General features: G+C 52.6%; 1 protein-coding gene across 4 annotated transcripts in view; it reads left to right on the top strand.

Annotated features, from left to right (window-relative positions):
* Positions 1–624: 624 nt before the first annotated feature.
* Ano7 (anoctamin 7) overlaps positions 625–20,989 on the top strand; it is a 30,311-nt gene continuing 9,946 nt past the window's right edge. For 2 of the 4 annotated variants that reach the window (XM_074072268.1, XM_074072267.1), the window contains exons 1-16: positions 625–863; positions 2,332–2,461; positions 4,146–4,203; positions 8,351–8,490; positions 11,892–11,999; positions 12,433–12,569; positions 13,328–13,385; positions 14,200–14,310; positions 15,362–15,527; positions 16,337–16,427; positions 17,028–17,124; positions 17,895–18,038; positions 18,116–18,253; positions 18,882–19,161; positions 20,326–20,437; positions 20,714–20,768. In XM_074072268.1, coding sequence (XP_073928369.1) covers positions 826–863; positions 2,332–2,461; positions 4,146–4,203; positions 8,351–8,490; positions 11,892–11,999; positions 12,433–12,569; positions 13,328–13,385; positions 14,200–14,310; positions 15,362–15,527; positions 16,337–16,427; positions 17,028–17,124; positions 17,895–18,038; positions 18,116–18,253; positions 18,882–19,161; positions 20,326–20,437; positions 20,714–20,768 — 1,863 coding nt within the window. In that variant the 5' untranslated portion in view covers positions 625–825. Of the gene's footprint in view, positions 864–2,309; positions 2,462–4,145; positions 4,204–8,350; positions 8,491–11,891; positions 12,000–12,432; positions 12,570–13,327; positions 13,386–14,199; positions 14,311–15,361; positions 15,528–16,336; positions 16,428–17,027; positions 17,125–17,894; positions 18,039–18,115; positions 18,254–18,881; positions 19,162–20,325; positions 20,438–20,713; positions 20,769–20,989 lie in introns of all 4 variants that reach the window. The other 2 variants (XM_020183066.2, XM_074072269.1) reach the window with 2 other exon arrangements.

Below are 20,989 nucleotides of genomic sequence, written 5' to 3' on the forward strand. Positions count from 1 at the left end.
TGCAGTCTGGGCAAGTGCCCAGGGTGCCCAGGGCCTGCTGCCCACTAGATTCTGCTACCTGCAAGGGTCTTATCTACTATTCAAGAGCATAACATAAGACCAAGAATAGGGGTTCCCTTGTAGGTACCAAGGACTGAGGCCACTGAGAGGCGGTTGGGGATGAGGGAATGGTTCCAGCCAGGACAAGGGTCTGACTAGAGGGTTTCAGCAGAAAAAAGAGGGCCTGGGTACTGGGGGGTGATGATGAGGTAGGACATGTCTGAGGTCACTCAGGAAGTGGCAGAACTGGCACTGTGACCTGTGATGTTCTCAGACCTGGGTGAAACCCTGGCCCACAACTCAGTGCAGACTGCATCAGCTTGTGGAGCCACAGTTTAGTCTTATGTAAAAGGAGCTGCCAGGTGCACCTGGCAGTGATTCTGGCAGAGGGACATATATGACTGTCCCTGAGAATTCCATCTTCCCAAACTCTCCCAGACAGCTGGGGACAGCTCAGGCTGCCACTGGAGTCTCTAAGCAAATAAGGCACCCAGAGGGATGGCACATTTGCATATGGGGTGTGTGAAGGCTCTAGGAAAATAGGCTGCCTGTTTGCAAGCTCAGAGCCCCACACCCCCTTTTCAAACAAAGGCAGGTCCTGTCCAGGATTAGAGAGAACTCACCCTGGTGGCCAGCTGTGCTGGGCTCCTCTCCTGCCTGCTTCCAGCCTGTTTGCCTAGTGAGGTGAAGGCATGTGAATGTCTGCCACCACCTGTGCAGGGCCCTAGAAACAGGACACCTCCCAGACTCTGCTGCTAAAACCAGGCTCATGCTGGGAGTTTGGCCATGACCTCTGAGGCCTCCTCTGGAAGCCACTGTGCCAGGTAGGAAACCAACTCTGGATGCCTGGCCACCTGGCCAAGGGGAGAAGGGAGGGAGACAAACTTCAGAGAGGCTAAACCAGCACCCTGAGCTCACGGGGGCTCCTAATGCTGTGGACTATGGGAGGCAGTGCTGGGGCCAGCCCTGGTGCTCCTTAGAGACCTAGCCAAGCTGCTCCAAACCCTAGGGGAATGAGAAGGGACAGGTGCTCAGTGTGACCTTGGACAGGGTACCCCAACCCTAAGGAGTCTGTTTTCCCTCCTGTCCAGTGAACCCATTATTAAGCAGATCTCCTTTGGTGCCTTTGGTTCAGACCCTTGTCTGCCTTTCCTTCTACAGAGTTCTGAGAAGGCCCTCCCTGGTCACCACATCAGGTGTGGGAGAGTGGGGCTCCCAGATGACTTGAGCCCTTGGAGAGACTTTCCTCCAGGATAGCCCCATGGTTTGCTACACTGGCTCCTAGGGCCCCCCAACTGTGGCCTGAGGACCACATTGTAACAAAGTCCTGGAACAGGTCCTGGACTTTTGTCTCTGCCTTTCTGGGCCTCAGTTCACTTGAAATGAGGGGTTGGCCTAGAGAGCTGTGCCCTCTACCTTCCAGTGGCTCCATCAGAGCCTCCTGGGCTTTGCCCATGTGAACACCAGCCCTGTTCAAACCTGCCTCCTTCCTGGGCCACAGGCCCTCACTCTGCACCACTGTGTGAACCTTTTACCTGGAATAGTGGTACTGTCCTCCCACTGAGAGAGACTCAGCAGCCACGACACAGGCTCAGGTGGCCAGACCCTGCAGGGACCATGCCCTGCCCTTTTGGGGAAGCCTAGGATCCTGGCAGTAGGTCCTCCATACAGCAAAGGCAGATGGCTTTAAAGGGTGTTGTCTGTGCACCTTCCCCTGTCCTGCAGGTGAGGAAGGAGGAGAAGTCTGCATGCCATGCCCACCCACCTTTCTGCTGGGGACACTATCCCACATTGTCCCCAGTACTCAGGGCCGAGAGACTCAGGCATTCACTGGGCTGACAACAAACAGATGGATAGCTGCAGGGCTAGAGTCCCAGATACTCTGTTTTTATTGGCATGTAATAGTTGTACAGTGGGAGTACATTGTGACTCTTACCTATGTGCTTACAGTATACCTTATTGATTAGATTCACCCTCTCCATCATTTGCCCTCATCTCCCTTCCCACTCCTTAGAACAATTGCAGCAGGTTTCATTGTTCTGCTTTCATACACGTACACAAAGTACATCCACCATATTGCCAGATGCTCCTCTTGGCTGGCTCTTTCCCGTAGCTGGTGGCCCAGTCTGAAGAGATCTTTATGTGCCTCAGATAGGACAGTGTGGCATGGCACTAGCCTGCTGCTGCAAGCTGGTCACCTAAAAAATGGGCTTGCTGCAAACGGTGCTGTAGTACCAGGGCCGGGTCTCATGTGTCCCCTCTCTGACCAGCCCACCCTCTGTCACCACCCAGCCTTTTGGGGTACAGAAGCGGGATGCTGCGGTGGCAAGCTCGGGAAGAGGACAGCGCTGTGCTGATTGATGTGCCCTTCCCGGGGGCAGAGAAGGGAGGATCGTATGGAAGTACAGCTCATGCCTCAGAGGTAACAGCCCTGGGGCAGGCAGCAGGGTGCTGCAGCCCCTCTTCTCTCCCCATCCCTGGGTTCTGGCTCACAGGACTTCTGTGTGATTTGCAAGGTTTCTCCCAGCCCCCATCAGGGCCTGCACCCCTGCCCTGGGCCCAGAGTCTTTGAAAGGTGGGTGCGGCATCCACCTGCACCTCCAGCCTTTGTCCACCCTGGATAACAGGAGGAATAAGGTATTCTTGACTCACGGTCAGGCCACCACTACCTCACAGGACAATGGAAGGATGTGCAGAAACCACTGATTTTAAATGGAAATTTGGGGAGGGGACAGGAGACCCATACAAAGGCAAGGCGGGTTGGGCACCTCCCAGCTGAGAGAGCTAGTGTGGAGAGGTGGGGAGCTGAGCCATGCACCACAGTGCTGCCATGCATTCAAGTTCAAAACAGAAACGCTGCTTCTGAGGCTGTGTGGAGTGTGACTCATCCCTGGGTGCCCGTGAATGCAAAGGTGTGCAGCATAGGGGAAGGGAATGTGGGCTTCAGCTACATCCTGAATGCTTCATTGCCTAAGAATGTAAAAAGAAACAAGCAAGGTTAACAGTAGCTCTTTCTGGGAGTAGAAAATGTGGGAGCTTGTCACCTTGCTTCTTGTCTGTTCTGCATTTACCAGTTTGTCAGAACACAGCATCACCTAAAAGGAACCCAAAGCCTTCTGGGTAGGGGAGCATTTTAGAGTTAGGATCAGGTCACAGCTGGGGTTAGTAGGAGGGTGAGGATGCAGTGGTCAAGGTGCATGACAGGTTTCCTTAAGGTTAGACTAGTTCAGATAGCAACAGGAGAGCTTAGGATTGGGGTAAGGGTTAAACCCCCATGAGATACACAGACACCCAGGTGGGTGGCACCCTAAGAACATCATGGTCCACACTTGTCACAGGTCCCAGGTGGCCTGATGTGCAGCTGCCGCCTGAAGCTCCCCATGGCCGCAGCCCAGGCTTCTTTGTTGGTCACTAAGGGAACATCTGTCTCCTGAGTCAAACTGGGAAAGGCAGCTGGCTACCACTGGAGGACACTGTCTCTCTCCATGCCACATTCTAGCTTCCTGTCCAACTCCATCTTTAGGGCTCTTTGCCTGACACTTGAAGGCCACAGACATCCTGAGTGAGGTTAGGAAGACTTTGGGTCCCAGGCCTTCAAGGCCCTACAGGATGCCCTAGTTCTCATGAGCCCTGTGTCTGCCCCGGTGGCCTGAGAGTGACACAAGCGCCCCTCCCTTTCCCCCTTAGAGCACAGAGCTTGCTCATGGGATCCTGTGGAAACCCAAAAGGATCCCACCTTCCGGTGCTGTGGCCACCTCTGTTGGGTCCTCAAGATCACTTGGGGACATCTGACTCTCCTCTACTTGGTCTTAGCCGTAGTTCCTGCTAATCTGACCCTTGCCCCAGGCCTTGCCAGGTGCTCAGAGGCCAGTGGAGCCTGGCAGGAAGGATGGTGGATGCCTAAGGCTGGCCTTGTCCTCTGGCTTTGCCTGTCAGCAGCCCCTCTGCCCATGTAGTTTTCAGTTTTCCTCTATGTTCCTCTGTGGCCCTAGATGGTCTAGGGTAAGGCAGGGAAGGGATGGGAAGCAGGTTGGGGTTGGGGAGGACAACAGGGAGAGAGAGGTCATCCCGGGTTGGGTTCTGACGTTTCTCTTCCTTCCTTCTAGGCAGGTGAACCCCAGGAAGCTCCTTGCACAGCAGGGAGCCCTGCCAAGCCGGTGATCGGTGAGCCCCTCCCAAAGTCTGCTGGCCATGCCCATGTTGGTACTGGGGGAGGTGTCACAGATGGGGTGTCTCAGACAGCAGCAGGAAACCACCAAGCCTTGGTCACCCCCGCCCTCCCTATGATATCTCCTGAGCCAGCTCTAGGGCCAATAGCTGTGCTGGGGTGGGGTGAGAGCCACCTGGCAAGCCAGCCACAGCCAGGGACACAGCAGGAAAGGACGGTCCCTGCCCATGGGATGGGGCTGGGGATGGGTTGCTCTTGCTTCAGGACACACTCAGAAACTGTCCCCTCCTTCTTCCAGCATTCAGCCCCAAACTCAAGACAACTCAGACTCCTCTCTCTGCACCCCACGTCTTTTCCAACTTTAAACCTTTAAACTTCCCACACACACACTCCCATCTGCCCAGAACCACCATCATCTCCCAGACACAGCACCACCAGTCTTAGCTGGGTCTCAGTGCCCACCCTGCCCACTCAGCATGAGAGAGACCCTTGCTGAAAGTAGTTGACCCTAACCCAGCACCTGTCAAGATGGCTACTATTTACTATAAATAACAGAAAATAACAAGTTTTGAAATGCTTATGCCTTGCTAGAGGGGATGTAAAGTGGTGCAGCCATTGTGGAAAACAGTGTGGAGTTGCCTCTATGCTGGAAACATAGCTCAAGCATTAGAGCACCTGCCTCACAAGTGCAAAGCTCTGGGTTCAAACTCCAGTATTGCAAAGAAAGAAAGAGAGAGGGAGGAAAGGAAGGGAAGGGAAGGGAAGGGGGAAGGGAAGGGGGAAGGGAAGGGGGAAGGGAAGGGGGAAGGGAAGGGGGAAGGAGGAAAAGAAGGAAGGGAAGGGGGAAGGGAAGGGGGAAGGGGAGGGGGAAGGAGGAAAAGAAGGAAGGGAAGGGAAGGAGGAAGAGGAGGAAGGGAAGAAGGAAGGAAGGGAAAGGAAGGGAAGAAGGAAGAAAGGAAGGAAAGAAACAAGCACAAATTCCTACATTTCCCTACATTTCCCTTTCTGGATGTGTGCCCAAAAGAATTGAAAGGTCTTCAGGAAACACCTTCGTGCCCTCATTCATTGAGCAAAGACTCAAGGCATGGTGTGCTTAGAAACCAGTGCTGCAGCTTTGGTTTCTGCATTATCAAAGGTGTTAATCCTGCATCAGTTGAAATACATACTTCTATATATTCCATATTTTACACAAAGTTTTGTCCTTCTGGCATGCACTGTTTCTGTTGCAGTCATCTGTCAATCTTATTATTCTTTCTCTGAAGGTCATGCATGTCTGCTACAGTTTGGATAAGGTTTGAGGGTTTCCCTCAGGGTTTGTGTGTTGGAAGCTCAGTCCCCAGAGTGGCCATGACAAAAGGTGGTGGGCCTTTAGGAGGTGGAGCCATTAGACTTCCATTAGGAAGGTCCTTAGAAGGGATTAGGGTAATTCTTGTGGAACCCATGATTAGTTCTTTTTTTTTCAAATGGCACTAGGGTTTGAATTTAGGGCTTCACACTTGCTGGACAGAACTCTACCACTTGAGCCACTCCACCAGTCCTATTTTGTGTTAGGTGTTTTCAAGATAGGGTCTTGCAAACTATTTGCCTGGACTGGCTTCAAAATGTGATCCTCCTGATCCTGATCTCTGCCTCCTGAGTAGTTAGGATTACAGGTGTGAGCCACACACACTGAGCTCCCTGATTAGTTCTTAAGAGAGGGTTGTTACAGCTCCTCCAGCTTTCTGGCTTCCTGTATGGTGGTGTGCGCTCTCCATCTTGCACACACTCCTGTCTATGAGGTCCTCATTGGAGCCCAGCTGGTACCAGAACCATGTCCTTGAACCTCCAGAACCGTGGGCTAAATGATTTCCTTTCTTTTTTAGTTCCTTTTTTTTTTTTTTTTGGTGGTATTGGAGTTTGAATTTAGGGACTTGGGGACTTGCTCTTGCTAGCCAGGTGCTCTACCACTTGAGCCATAACCACAGCCTTCCTTTCTTTTTCTTTTTTTCTTTCTCTTTCTCTTCTCTCTCTCTCTCTCTCATCTTTTTTTGCAGTGTTAAGATCAAACCCTGGGCCTTGTACATAACAGGCAAGTGATCCACCACTAAGCTACATCCCCCAATCCTGCCTCTTTTCTTTATAAAGCACCCAGCCTCAAGTATTTCATTTCATAATGAGAAACAGACTAATATGATCTTGTCAATCACTGCTTAAAGAACTGACAAGCCTGACAGTGATGGAGCTGCTTCAGGTTCTCTGAACCCCTTGAATCTGAGGATTGATGTGTTTCATCAATTTTGGGTGATGATTCTGGAATATTGGATTATTATTTCTTCCTCATCCACTCTCTTCCTCTGGTACTCAATATGTGTAAGTTAGATTTTTTTAACACTTCCATAAAATGTCATGTATTTTACTCTCTTGTCTAGTTCTTTCCATTTTCCCCCATCTGCATTTATTTGTTCTGATTGATGGTTGATTGATTGATTGATTGATCAATTGATTTTGTAGTGCTGAAGAATGAAGCCAGGGCCTCACACATGCTAGGCAAGGGCTTTACCACTGGGCTACATCCCCAGCTGCAGTGTGATTATTGTTATTGATCTGTCTTCTAGTTATCCCAAAGAACACTGATATTATGGTTACTTTTTGAAACAGCTTTCTTGATATGTAACTTACATACCATCAGTTCACCCATGCAGTATTAACCTATGATTTTCAGTGTGACACCATCACCATTATCTAACTTTAGAACATTTCCATCAGATGTTCACCTCGTGGTACTTACTCCCCATCCTCCTCTATCCCCTCCCCATCCTCCTCTATCCCCTCATGGTACTTACTCCCCATCCTCCTCTATCCCCTCCCCATCCTCCTCTATCCCCTCGTGGTACTTACTCCCAATCCTCCTCTATCCCCTCCTCCCAAGCACCACTAACCTACTTTCCTTCTGTATTGATTTTTCAATTCTGGACACTTCATATGAATGGAATCATCTTTTGTGACTATTTTCTTTTTTTAACATAATGTTTTTGAGGTTCATCCTTCATTCCTTTTGTTGCCAAAGAATGTTCTACTGTATATTCTACCACATATTTTTATTAGTTCATCAGCTGATGGACATTTGGGTTCTTTCCTTTATTGCCTTTGTGGATAGTGTAATGATGAACATTTATGTTCAAGCTTTTGTGAGGACATAGGTTGTAATTTTTCTTGACAATATACTTTTGGGTGGAATTGCTAGGTCATGTGGCAACTCAATGCTTAACATTCATGGAAAGGCTGAGCTCTTTTCCAAAGTGACTGCACTACTTTGCAACCTGCCAGCAACACTGTATCCAACACTGGTTATTGTCTCTTATTATGCCTGCCTTAGTGGGTGTGTGAAGTGATATCTCATGGTGGTTTGGATTTGTATCTCCTTAATAATGAACCATATTGGCCATCTCCTCTTCCTCCTTGTTTTTCTAATTAATTAATATTAAGGTTTTGGCAGTACTGGTCTTTGAACTCTGGGCCTTACACTTGCTAGTCAGGGTGTCTACCCCTTGAGCCATACCCCCAGCCCTAATGTCTTCTTTAGTGAACTATCTGTTCAGAATCCTTATGCATTTTTAATTGGTTATCTTTTATTGTTGTAAGAGTTCTCTAAATTCTTTATAAAAGTCCCATATCAGAAACACTATTTGCAAACAGTTCCTTCTAGTTTCTGGAGTGTCTTTCACCTTTTGACTGTGTCCTTTGATGAAGTCCATATCTGGGTGTCTTTCACCTTTTTGATGGTGTCCTCTAATTTTGTGTTTGTCCTTTATTATTGTGCTTTTGGTGTCCTGTGAAAGAAGTCATTGCCTAACCAAGTCCCTTTAGGAGTTTGGGACACACCCTGCAGGGACAAAATTAGAGGAGGGATCTCAGGGATGTCCCCAGTCCCTCACCAGCCTTGCTCCTCATCAGTAATACACGGCTGTCTGGGAAGCTCTCGTGGGTCCTCTCAGCCCTGATGGGAATCAGAGAGAGGGCCTGGAAGGACCTGGCTGAGTGTTCACATGCTTGATCCTACTTCATCCCGATCCTGATGTCCTCTCTGGGAAGCTGGCAGGTCAGGGAAGGGCCTACACCCTCCTCAACCATGTTCCCTGCCTCTGCCCTTGTTGGTCCTTGCAGACTTTGTCCTTGTTTGGGAGGAAGAGCTGAGGCTGGGTGGACAGTGGGACAGCAGCACCAGGGACAAGCCAGACACACACCGGGCCTGGAGAGAGACCTTTCTGGAAAATCTTCGTGCAGCTGGGCTACGAGTAGACCAGGTACAGGGGGTGAGTGGTCATAGGTAGGCCCTAGTCTCTGCTCTGCTCAGTGACCTCTGACCTCTGACCTTGCCCAACAGGGCTGAGGGAATGGCAGCCAAAGACATGGAGCAAACCAGGTCCCATAGACCTGCTGGACACCCCACTCCTCAGGGAGCTCCCCTGGCTGGGGGACCACTAGCCACTGGCTGACATGGAGACAGCACATTGGGTCGCTCTGGAAGCCAGAGCCTTCAGAGCAAAGCCATCTTTGCACACATCCATCCACATCCATCACTAAAGCTTTTGTCTGGACAATCATTTGCAGTCACTCCTGGTATGGGTAGCAGTTTAAAAAGTCCTTTCCTGTGTATTATATAACAGGATTAAGCAACAATCCCAGGGAGCAGCTGTGCTGATGCATGGTAACGGCTAGGTAGGCAGGCAGTTGAGGGCTCTTGGGGCAGAGTGCCATCTTGTCCCTGTGCCCCTCATTACCAGATCTCTCTAAAACCAGAGTTTCAGGTTCCAGGTCCAAGATCCTGGGGCTCCACATGTCAGATGGGCCACCTGCCTCAATACACCCAATAAAAGAGGAGCATTGGTAAAGGACAGGAAGGAGGTTTGTTACCTCCTGCCTAGCACGGGCTGGAAGCCACTGAAGAGGCACACTGCATACTTCAGCCTGTCTTTGGGGTACAGACAGATGCTTTGGGTTTAAATAGACAAAGAACCTGGGCAGGTACGAAAGGTATGCGTGATGATTAAACAGTCCTGCTCAAAGTACGGCCTGGGCTAGTCATTATCTCAGTCCAGCTGTGGGAGGGGTTCCTGAGAAGCTGTTCTTGCTCATCACATGAGAGGAACAATCTAGTCAGGATAAGCATGTCATCGTTGCCTGGAGGGTGGTCTGTCCTGCCATGACTCTGCTCTTCTTTTCCTTGGGGAAAATGTTTCCTGCATCCCTCCTTGTAAACATGTTCAGTCCTGTCCTTCCTGGATTCCAAGGTGACTGCAAGGTGAATGGCTCAGAGTGAGATAGATACAAAAATAGAGGTAGGGATGCCAAGCTTTCCTCCCACTTTTAGTTAATTCATGGGCCCCAGTAATGAGTCGGTGATTTTCAGCAAAAGCAGTTTAAGCACCTGTTACATCTCTGTGTTTCTATCTCATGCCCTGCCCTCCTGACCACCTTCCTCTGTCTCCAGGTGCTGCCATCAGGTGTCCCCTCCGTGGAGGAATCAGTTCTGAAATTTACGTTAATTACACTCAAGTGTTTAACATTCCATGTCACTCAACTCTACACCTCTGTTTTCTGTTGGAGCTTGGGAAAGTCCCATCAGTGCAGCTTATCTTGAGATGCTGTGCGCATGGGTGTTTGCCTTGTTCCCAGTTGGGAACCATTAGGAAAGCTAGCTTCTGTTAGTGATCTCGAAGGTGGCCCTGTCACCTGCACAGGCATTTCTTCTAGGGCCACCCAGGTCTGTACATGCAGCCATACCCTTTTCTCATGAGGGAGCGCCCCCTTGCTCTGAATCCTCCCAACACTTGATATTCTTAACTTCTTACCAATCAGGAAGTGTCTGGTGACACCTCACAATTGTTTAAATTTGCATTTTCTCTGATTCCAGAAGAGGCTGGGCACTTTCTACACGTTTATAAACCATTTGCATTTCCATTACAGCAGCTCCTCTGTTTACTATGGGGTCACATCTTGATAGATCCATCCTCAGTTGTTGAAAATATCCTAAGTCAAAAATGCATTAAATGCACCTAACCTACCAAATATCCTAGCTTAGCCACACAGTACATTGTGGAGTGCTGGATGTTCTTGAGATCATGAGGCGGACTGGGAGCAGTGTTCACTGCCACTGCCTGGCATCGCCAGAGAGGATTGGACCCTGTACTGCTGCTTAGGGAAAGATCAAAATTCAAAAATCAAAGTCTGACCCAGGCAGGTGCCAGTGGCTCATGGTTTGTGAGACCCCCATCTCCAAAATGACCAGAGCAAAATATGGACAGGAGGAGTGGCTCAAGCAGTAGAGCGCCTGCTTTGCAAGCATGAAGCCCTGAGTCCAAACTCCAGTCCCACCAAAAAAAAAAAAAAAAAAGTCTAAATCTGATTTCTACTGGATGCACATGGAAAATCAGGGAGCATCTGTGCTGCAAACAGCCTTTCTGTGTCTCATCTCCCTCCTATTGGCTCATGGTTTTTCTCTTACCAAATGTGTAGCACTTTGTTGATGGTTTGCTGGTCTCCTGCATGACAAGCATCTCCCCAGCATGGCTTGCCCATCACCGTAGATATGTGTCCTGGTTTAACCTGCTGTGGACAGAGCTACTTCTGCCTCTGATCCTCCTGTGCTCTCCATAGCTTTCACCACCCCCACTGCCCCATACCTCACACTCCTATCCATCATGGAATTCAGCGTGTGTAGTTCCTACAACTGTACGGAAAATGAGCAGAGCAGCCCTCAGCCCTCCCACTTGCGCTCATCCTCCCCCACCAACACTTTGCTTTGTTGCCTTCCAGAACTTTCTTAGGAATTAACACACATGTACATGCTGGGATTTTGGAGCCAAAGGCTAACACCTTTCCCTCTCCAACAATTTGATGGGTTGAGATGAGAAGACCCCACCCCTTCCTTTTATGGAAAAAGCTAGTGGGACAATATGGACCCATGAGTTTGCAAAAACCCTTCATCCAGAACTGGGCAGTTTTGTCCTTTAGTTGAGGACACAGCAGGACAACGGCAGAGGCACCAGTGGGTGACATCCCTGATTTGTTTGCCAGTCTATGTGGCAGTTCTCAGCTCCTAGCACATGTCACAACCAGGCAGAGGTGCCCCAAAGCCCCAAGCCCAGGTCTGTTCCCCAGGAGCAGGAGAGGATCAGCACCTGCATTTGGGGAATCCCAGATGATCATGATGTTTGATGAGGGCTGGGAGCCCCTGAGAAACCGAGGTCTTTGGGAAACATTTATAGACTCAGCAGCTTGTTCATGAGACCGAAAGTTCCATCTCACCGGTCCCAGGGCTGCAGGAGTGCCTGTCACATGCACTTGTCAAAACCTGGATTAAGTGCCTACTTAAGCCAGGAGATGGGGAGGGGACCACACGGTCTCTGAATAAGCCAACATCTCTCCCAGGGCTTGAGGGTGGGATTCTTCGGTTGTGCTGGTCATGGAGGAGGGCACAGGGGACGCGGGCTCCAGCTGCAAGCTCTCTTCAAGAGTGTGTAGGGCTGTGTTGGCTGCGGCTTTCAGGGTGCAGCCTCTCTGTTGAGTAGGTGTAAAGCCATTGGGTGTCCATTGACACTGGGGCTAAGGCAATGCCAGCCAGCCCTCTCCTCAGGGTGTGAGTAGATGCACGTGTGTATATACCCACACCCGCAGGCCCTCACAGAGCCTCTGGTGCCCACAGCACAATGTCCAGGACAAGGCCTCTGCAGTACACTACGTCCTCCTCAGTGCCCCCTGGCCTGTGCTCTGCTACTATGCAGAAGACCTTCGTCTGAAGCTACCACTGCAGGTATGGGGACCGGGGACCTAGGGCCACTCATGATTGTTCCCTACTAGTACTGGGGCCAACTGCCTGGGCCAGCAGCCCTGGGAGGGTCCCCACTAGGGGTCCTCCAGGCCCCTCCTACTCACTGCCATCTGAAGTGAGTTGGATGAAAGGGCAGGCGTGGTGCCCTGCATGATGGGCTCTGGAGTTAGAAAGGGGCCTACAGTGTGTGAGGCAGCCCAGGCTCTAAGCTTGCCTCTGGACCACCTGCTTAGGCAGCTCTAGGCTAGAGGATGACCATCAAGGTGTAGGGGATGGACAGGGACACACTGCTCGCTCTCTCTTGTCTCCTGACTCAAATTGATAAACTAAGCAGCTCTGGCCCAAAAAGAGACAGGTCTGTAGCAGGGCAATGCCCCTCCTCTCAGGAGTGGGGTTACAACAGCTTTCCTTCCAGGAGCTACCCAACCAGGCCTCCAACTGGTCAGCCAACCTGCTGGCCTGGCTGGGCATCCCCAACATCCTGCTGGAGGACGTGCCTGACATGCCCCCTGAGTACAACTCCTGCCAGTTCAAAGTGAGCAAGCTGCCACGGTAAGCTCAGCTCTTCCTGGCAGGACAGCCTCGTGCAGGATAGATGTGTGGATGAACTAACCTTGATGCTCTCTCCCCAAGTGGGGTGAAACAAAGGAACCTGAATCCCCCTAGGTGGGCAAGTCCTATGGCACATGTGAAGATTGATAAGGCACCTGTCTCAATCAGGATAGGCAGCTATGCAGTGATACAAACATCCCCCAAGTCCTGCAGCTGAACACACAAGGCCTTGGCCCATTTTCAAATGCTACAACACAATACCTGAAGTTAGGTACTTTATATAGAAAAGAGATTTATTTAGCTCAGTTTTAGAGACCAAAAGACCAATAGAGAGAGGTCATACTCTTTCCTCTCTGGTGAGGGCCTAATGGCTGACATCACAGTATTGCAGAGAAACAGAAAGGGAACTGGCCATGTCCAAAAGGCCAAAGGTATAGGGGAATCTGCTTTTTCAAGAACCGGTCACTCTTTCCCCTGCTTTATGTGTGTGTTGGTGGGTGATACCTCTGGAACCCACGGTAACCTCCTGTCTGAGGGAAAGAAAGACAAAAGCAGGTACTGATTACGGGCTGGGTGCCAGTGCTTGTCCTCCCAGGATGAGGGACTGAGGGTGTGTTGTGTGGCCACATGGATGTACACGTCAGGCCTTCACGGGCCCCTGTGAACATGTGCCCTTCTCATGTGTGTACTCCTGTGTGTGCTTACTCTCTTGTGGTGCCCAGGCTTTTGCACCCCAGAAGCTCTTCTCACGCCTACAGGTTCCTTGGGAGTGACAACCATGACACCTTCTTCTCTAGCACCAAGAGACACCAGATTGTAAGTGGGGGTCCCTGCTCCAGCCCGTGCTCAGATGAGCTTGCCATCCACTGACCTCCCGACCCTGAGCTGGGAGCAGAGGCCACCACAGAAGAAGCAAGTCTCCCCTGTGACCAGAAAGCCAAGGCCTAGGAGGCTGCTCTGACCTAACTACATAGCAGGAGGATGTGTCCTGGATGGGGGACATGCCAAAATTGCATAGCAAACCGGGCAACAGCTGGCATCATACTGACTGCCTCTCCAAGGCCCCAGGATCCAAAACAGATATCATGTTTATGGACCTGTGGGGGTCCTACGGATGGTCCAGAGTACACTTTGCAGACACAGAGTCCCCTGAGGAAGTTTGGTGGAGCCAGGCTGCATGGGCAGGTTGGAGCCATCACACAGAGGAGGCCTGCTCCAGAGGCCCCAGAGAGCCCCTACTGACCACTGAAGGGCACAAAGCTATGGCAGCTGTCCAGGCAGAGGGTATCCACCTGGCCAGGTGTCCTGAAGGCACTGATTCCCCTAGAGCATAGATCCATAACGGGCCATATGTGGCCAGGCCCAGGTTCAAACCTAGGCTGGGCTCTCACCAGCCATGAGATCCTGGCCATTGATTGCCACCCTGCTCAGGGGCGGTCATGAGTGTGAGGTGGTCACACAGGAGATGGGTGTGTGAGGCCTCAGGGATTTTTCATTTGTTGCTTTTTATCATTTGTTGCTGGGGGTGATGGGAGGGTGCCTGTGGCTTCAGCCCAAGATGGTCATCCAGGATGGCCTTGCCTGCCATCACATGACCAGTGATGGGTGCCTTCCTCCATCTGCCCCACAGCTGTTTGAGATCCTGGCCAAGACCCCCTATGGCCATGAGAAGAAAGGCTTGTTTGGGATTGACCAGCTGCTGGCAGAGGGTGTGTTCAGTGCAGCCTTCCCCCTGCATGATGTGAGTCTGGGGTCAAGGGGCTTGTGGTGGTGGTGTGAGCCTGGTCATGGGAGTGAGTGCTCACCCCGGTGCTGTCCTCCACACAGGGAATGTAGGGGCAGTGGGTCCTGCACTCCCTGGTAGCCAGGTCAGTCGGTGTGGTCACACTGGGGGTTAGGAACACCAAATGAACACACCTGTGATGTGTCCAAGCCACATGGCAGCCTATTGGAAGTAGAAAGCTTTGGTTGGCCTCCAGCCCTTACTGCAGTGTGCTGGCATGGCGACCAGACTCAACCCCAGGTCTGGATGCTATGGCTCAGTCTCTTTGGGCAGTGTCTTCCCATGATAAAGTCGGTGAGGTTTCCTGCACCCAAGGAGCTGGCAGGTAGGCACTGACCATGACAGCTACCTTGGCGCTGTTCCTGACAGCCACACCACTATTCTTGACATAGTCCCCTTGTGTGTGCGCTGGCCCTCCTGCAGCTGCCCCTCTGCCAAACAGGTGAGGCCTGTGCAGCTTCATCAGGAGGTAGCAGGGGCCCCAAAGACCAGGGTCAGGTCTGCATCCATTGATTTGTGTCTGTGGAGACAGTCCTGTCTGATGCCCTGAAGAAATGGATGTGGAAATGCCAGGTGCTCCTCTGCCCTGGAGTAACATCCCTCTGCCAGCCAGCAGACCAGGATGCACAGCAAGTAGCTCACAGGTTGGGGCAGCCAGCATATGTAGCAAGCCTAGAGAACCCCCAGAGCACTTCTTGACCTGCACCCCAGCCTCTGTCGTCCCAGGCTGGCATGTCCAAGCACCTCCCTTGCCCTCGATGCTCAGCAGCCCCAAAGAGTCAGAGGAAACCCTCTGACTCAGGCCTTCCTGGACCGCCGTGGGCTCACTCCCCATTATTCCATTCCCTTCCTGCAGCAGTAACCACCAACTCCCAGGCCTGTCTGCCCATCTACCTGCCCTTGAGGGTGAGGCTTACAGGTCGGGCCCAGCACTAGTGTCCCCACACCTAGAAGGGGACAGAGCTGCCGCTATCATGGAGTCACCCTGCCAATGACCTCTTTTCCCCAGGGCCCCTTCACTATGGCCCAAGAAAACCCACAAGCCCTGGGTCTGAACCAGCGCCACACCCTCTTCCAGTACTGGGCTCGCTGGGGCAAGTGGAACAAGTACCAGCCCCTGGACCACGTGCGTAGGTACTTCGGGGAGAAGGTGGCCCTGTACTTTACCTGGCTTGGTAAGTCCTGTTCCCTCAGGGGACCCTGCCCCACACGGTAAATCCCTTGGGGGAGCTCTCCTTCTGGGACAGCCCTGACTGCGTAACTGGGCTGTAAGGCTGCTCTGAGGCGCTGACCTCTCTGTGCCTCAGTAAGACAATGAAAACCCCTTCTGCTGGGTGGGGGAGTCCTCCTGCCCCCAGGGTCTCTTGCCTGTCAGACATTGGACAGGAAGAACTTCCATGCTAAGGGAGGTCACCTCTGCTGGGGGTCCAAGCCAACCCATCCTCTCCTCCAGGCAGAAGGGTACCTCCAAAATGGCAGTCTGTCCTGGACAGGCCTGGACAGGCACATGCCCCAACTGGGCTCTGCTCTTGACCCCTCCTTCCCCATCCTGGGATAGCCCCTCCCACCAGACAGCAAGGCCAGTCTAGAGGGCCTTGGAGGGCAAGATGGCTGGGTCTTCATCTAGGTTCCAGACAAACTGGAACACAGGTCGGTGGCAGGCAGTGTGGGCAGGAGGCAGAGGGGCTTCTTCAGTCCACCCAGCTGGTTGGAGATGAGCAGGGCTAGAAGAGGGGCATCCAGGAGGCAGAGGGGCCACTGGGCTGAGGTCCTGGGGGGCATTGGTTCCAAGGTCAACAAGGTAAGGGGGTCTTCGGAATCAAGGGAAGAGGCCAAGGAGGGAGGGACTCTGCACAGAGTGGTCAGGGGAGAATCATTTCCCTCTCAGCTTCCTTCTAGAAGGCTCTAGACCCCAACAAACTAGAGTAGAGTACACAGGGCAAACTCAGTTCCTGACCACTGACCCCTAGCATCCCCCCTACAGGGTTTTACACAGGCTGGCTCCTGCCAGCAGCAGTGGTAGGCACAGTGGTGTTCCTGGTGGGCTGTTTCATGGTATTCTCAGACACGCCAACGTAAGTATCCCCTTCCCTCAACTCCTGGGGGCTTGTCTGTGCCTCATGAGGGCTATGTGGCTATGTGGCTGTGTGGCTGTCAGGTGCCAGGCCCTGTGCAGAGGTGAGTGTTAGAGGCCCTGTGGACATGACTGAAAGGCTGATGGGATAGGGGTTCCCCAGGCTAACACAAGTAGACAGGTGTGTGCCTAGGCTGATAGGTGAAAAGAGGTATCCCAGGCTAATTTTATTGGCACTCACCCTTATTTATTACAATAGTGTAAGCTTTTCTTATAATAAATAAATGGCTTTGCACTTTATTATGGAGCGAAAATTTCAAAAAGTTATCTCAAAGTTGTCACTGAATATATTTAAACACAACTGATTCTTTTCTTTTGTGTGAGACTGGGGTTTGAACTCAGGGCTTCACGTTTGCAAAGCAGGCCACACCTTGAGCCACTCCACCAGTCCCAAACACGAATGACTTTTAAAGATGTGCTAGGATTGGTACAGCAGTGGTGGGGAGAGGGAGAAGGGATGGAGCTGATTGGGAGGTGAGAGCAGCCCTCCCCAGCCCTCTCCAGTCCCCCCCACTCCTGACACCACCTTCATGCCCTACAGGCAGGAGCTGTGCCACAGCACAGACAGTTTCGAGATGTGCCCACTCTGCCCAGATTGCCCCTTCTGGCTGCTGTCCAGCACCTGTGCCCAGGCCCAGGTACGAGGAGAGGTGGGCTGGGGTCAGGGCGTCAGGAGCTGGCAGGGTGAGGATGGCAGCTGCTCCATTCAGGTTCTGGCCCACACTGTGCCTGTGCCAGTTCCTACCCTCCCTGTCACTGCAGCTCTGTCACCTTATGAAGGTGAGTCCATTCCATGCCTCTCTGGCTTCTGGTGGCCACCCACCATCCCTGGTGCTCCCAGGCTGTGGCTGTTTTGCTCCCATGTCTGCTTCTGTTTTCACAAGACCTTTTTCTCCTGTGTCTCTCTACCTGTTTCCCATCTCTTCTGAGGACTGGCACAGGTTTATGTGGTCCCCCTATCCAGGCATCTCTTCTGAAGACTCTCACCCTCATTACATCTCCAAAGGGCTTTATTCCAAATAAGATTACATTCAGGAGCTCCATGCCTTCTGGGCACCACTATTGTCTACCCTCTGTCCCCCAAACTTCATGTTCATCTTATGCACAAAATGCATTCACCCCACCCCAACATCCGCCCAAACCTCCACCTATTATAGCATTAACTCCAAAAGTTCAAAATCTCCTCTCAACACCATCACTGCAAAAAGTCCCAGTCAGGCACGGGTGAGGCGGTGTGGGCCATCCCTGGGTACCATCCTTACCCCTGTGGCTCCTGAACTGGGACTATGCACTTCCAAAGTGCAGTGGTGAGCATGCACGGGAAGACATTCCCGTCCCCAGAGGGGAAACCAGAGACACAAAAGGGCCACTGGCCAGGAGCACACTGGGGACGCACACCCCTCCACAGGCTGGCCGGCTCTTCGACCATGATGGCACCGTCTTCTTCAGTTTGTTCATGGCACTGTGGAGCGTGTTGCTTCTGGAGTACTGGAAGCGGAAGAGCATCACACTGGCCCACCACTGGGACTGCTTCGACTATGAGGACATCGAGGTAAGCTGTTCCCCCTGGGCTGTGGGTGCTCCTGGCGAGGGTCACACCCCACTGCCCCAAGTATGGCTCCCTTCCAGGAGAGGCCTCGGCCCCAATTTGCTGCTACCGCTCCCATGACCACCCTGAACCCCATCACTGGGGAGGATGAGCCCTACTTCCCTGAGAGGAGGCGTCTGCACCGCGTGCTGGCCGGCTCCGTGGTGGTCATGATGATGGTACAGCATCCCCGCTGCCTTCCCTGCTTGGCAAACCTCCGTCCTCCTGAGCCCTGTTGGTGGTTCTGCCCACTTCTCACCTTGGGGAAGGGCCTGATGCCTCCTCTGGGCACAAGGCCTTCATGTTCTGGGTCCCAGAGAGGGAGCTGAGCCCCAGGCCAGGATGCGAAGTCCCCACAGGGGCAAGTAGGTGCCCTGCAGAAGCTCTGGGAGGGCATAAGCAACTTTGGGTCCCAAATACTAGATGTGGGCAGTCCCAATGTGGGGCCCACCACTCCCTGCTGTGCCATCTGGTCGAAGGCTTGCTGTTAGGACCCTTCCCCACTCCAAACTACAGAATTCCCAGTTTATGGTTGCAAAGAGGTGGATGGGAGTGGGGGCATGGTTTTCCAATGCTGGGTGTCAGTGTACAGTGGCTGCCTGACTCCCAGGTGTATCCCCCAGTTCTAACTGACCCCCACTAGGAAGAAGGGCAGTCTGGGAGCACAACCTGGGTTGGAGGTGGAAGGCTTCCCGGAGGAGGTGGCTAGGCTGGCAGTTGGCACAGTGGGCTTTCTGTGGCTGTGGCCTAAGGGTATGGGATGCTGGGGCCACAGTGGAGAACTTTTAGCCTTCACTGGCCTTGCAGGTGGCTGTGGTGGTCATGTGCCTTGTGTCTATCATCTTGTACCGGGCCAGTATGGCCATCCTTGTGTCCAAGTCAGACAACACCCTTCTCACGGCCTGGGTGAGTCTCCACCACCTACTCCTCTGGGGGGTCCTGACCACTCCTCCTGCACCCTGTCCTGACCCCATCTTCCCTCAGGCCTCACGCATCGCCAGCTTCACAGGGTCCGTGGTAAACCTCATTTTCATCCTCATCCTCTCCAAGATCTACATGGCCCTGGCCCAGGTCCTAACGAGATGGGGTGAGTTAGGAGGTGGAGGTGGCCCAGCGCTGACCAACCCTGAGCCAGAGGGACTAACAGGGTCCCTTGTTTCTAAAGGAGGTGTCTAGAGCTAGGGCTTGGCTCAGTTGGTCTAGCTCCTGCCTAGCAAGCCTGAGGCCCTGAGCTCAAACTTCAGCACTGCTAGAGGAAGTGTCTAGGCTTCCCCCAGAGCAGGGCCTCAGTGGGGGAGAGGAAGGCCCAGGGGCATCCCAGTCAGTAAGCCTGGCTTCTCCTGACCCCCTCACGACTCCTAAGGTGCAGTTTCCCAGGTGAGGCTTGTACCTCTAGAGCAAGGCTATGGGCCTCCACTGGGCAGACTAGGGGTGGGGACTTAGCTGTGACTGGCCCGGACACCTTGGAGCACACACTAGGGGGACCTGGAAACAGTCCTCAGCATTTCCCACATGTTCAGGAGCTAACAGCCCTGCAAAGCGAAGTTCCTTCTCCCTCTACCTCCTCTGTCTGCCACTGTCTTTGTTTTGTCTGTGACACTGTCTCTCATTCCTTAAGGATGAATGTTTCTTCCACAAACTATTGGCTATTATCAGTCCAGGCTGGGCCTTGAGGGTGAACCCCTAAAATCCAAGAGAGGGGACAGAGCAAACTCTCACTCAGGGCACAACCGTCATGGACAGGGAAGGGGATGAAATGCTAAGTAGGGCCTTTAGTTGGGCAGCTAAGGGAGCCCTCACCTGGAAGGGGGTGCAGGGACAGGGCCTTGGGGGAGGTACCTAATGTGTTCCTACAACTGTGGGGTCCTGTGCACTCTTCCCTCCAATTCACCTGTCATGTTCCCTGTTCTCCCCCCACCCTCCATGGCCTTGGCCAGGACACTACCCTGCCACTCTGACCGATGCTGCTATGCTCCCCGTACACGCTGTTTTCACAATTAGAGTTCAGACATGGTTTGCTCTCAAAGTTCCCAGCTCTTCCCATCCAAATCAACATGCCTTGGAATGATTTTGAAATTAAAAATTTAGGAACTCTGCTTTGACCCCTCCCTTAATGAAGATTTTTAAATGATCTGGGCAACCGTATGCTTCTCCCTCACTCCTGGATGGTGAGGTGGACTTGCAGGAGGGGGTAGTGCACTGGATGCTGGCCAGTGTGTCCAGGCAACTGAGCAAAGCCCTGTATACACAGAGATGCACCGGACGCAGACTTCATTCGAGGATGCCTTCATCCTCAAGGTGTTCATCTTCCAGTCTGTCAACTTCTACTCCTCGCCTGTCTACATAGCCTTCTTCAAGGGCAGGTGGGTGGGCACTCTCCCTGCTGGCCAGCCTTCACTTTGCCCTACTCTGTCTGTCCAGCTGGAGATGAACAGCCTGGGGAGGTGCTGAGGCCTGTACCTCTGAGTAAGCATGTGCTGCCCCCCTCCAGGTCTCCAGCAGGTTCGGGGGCTCACGGGGGTCAGGTTGGTGCTTCTGCCAGGTCAAGGGCAGCAGCTCAGCTCAGGCTCAGGGCCAGGGAAGGGGAGGAGACTGGCAGATTGTGTCCCTCGCAGTCTGATGACTTGGTTTCCCCCTAGGTTTGTGGGATACCCAGGCAACCATCACACCTTGTTTGGAGTCCGAAATGAGGAGGTGAGTGAGCTCAGGCAGATGATACCTGAGCAGACTGGGCTGGGAACTGAGCTCTCTTCAATACCCATCAGTCTTAGTTTGCTGTCATCCTTCCTGCCTGCCCTCCTGCCATCCTCCAAGCCAGAGGCCAGCCTCATGGCTGCCCCCCAGGACTCCAGACCTCTTGACCACATCTGCCCCAGGACCCCATTTGCAACCACCATCCACAGAACACTCACAGT

The sequence above is a fragment of the Castor canadensis genome, chromosome 4, assembly GCF_047511655.1.
Source record: "Castor canadensis chromosome 4, mCasCan1.hap1v2, whole genome shotgun sequence".
NCBI classification, from domain to species: Eukaryota; Metazoa; Chordata; class Mammalia; order Rodentia; family Castoridae; genus Castor; species Castor canadensis.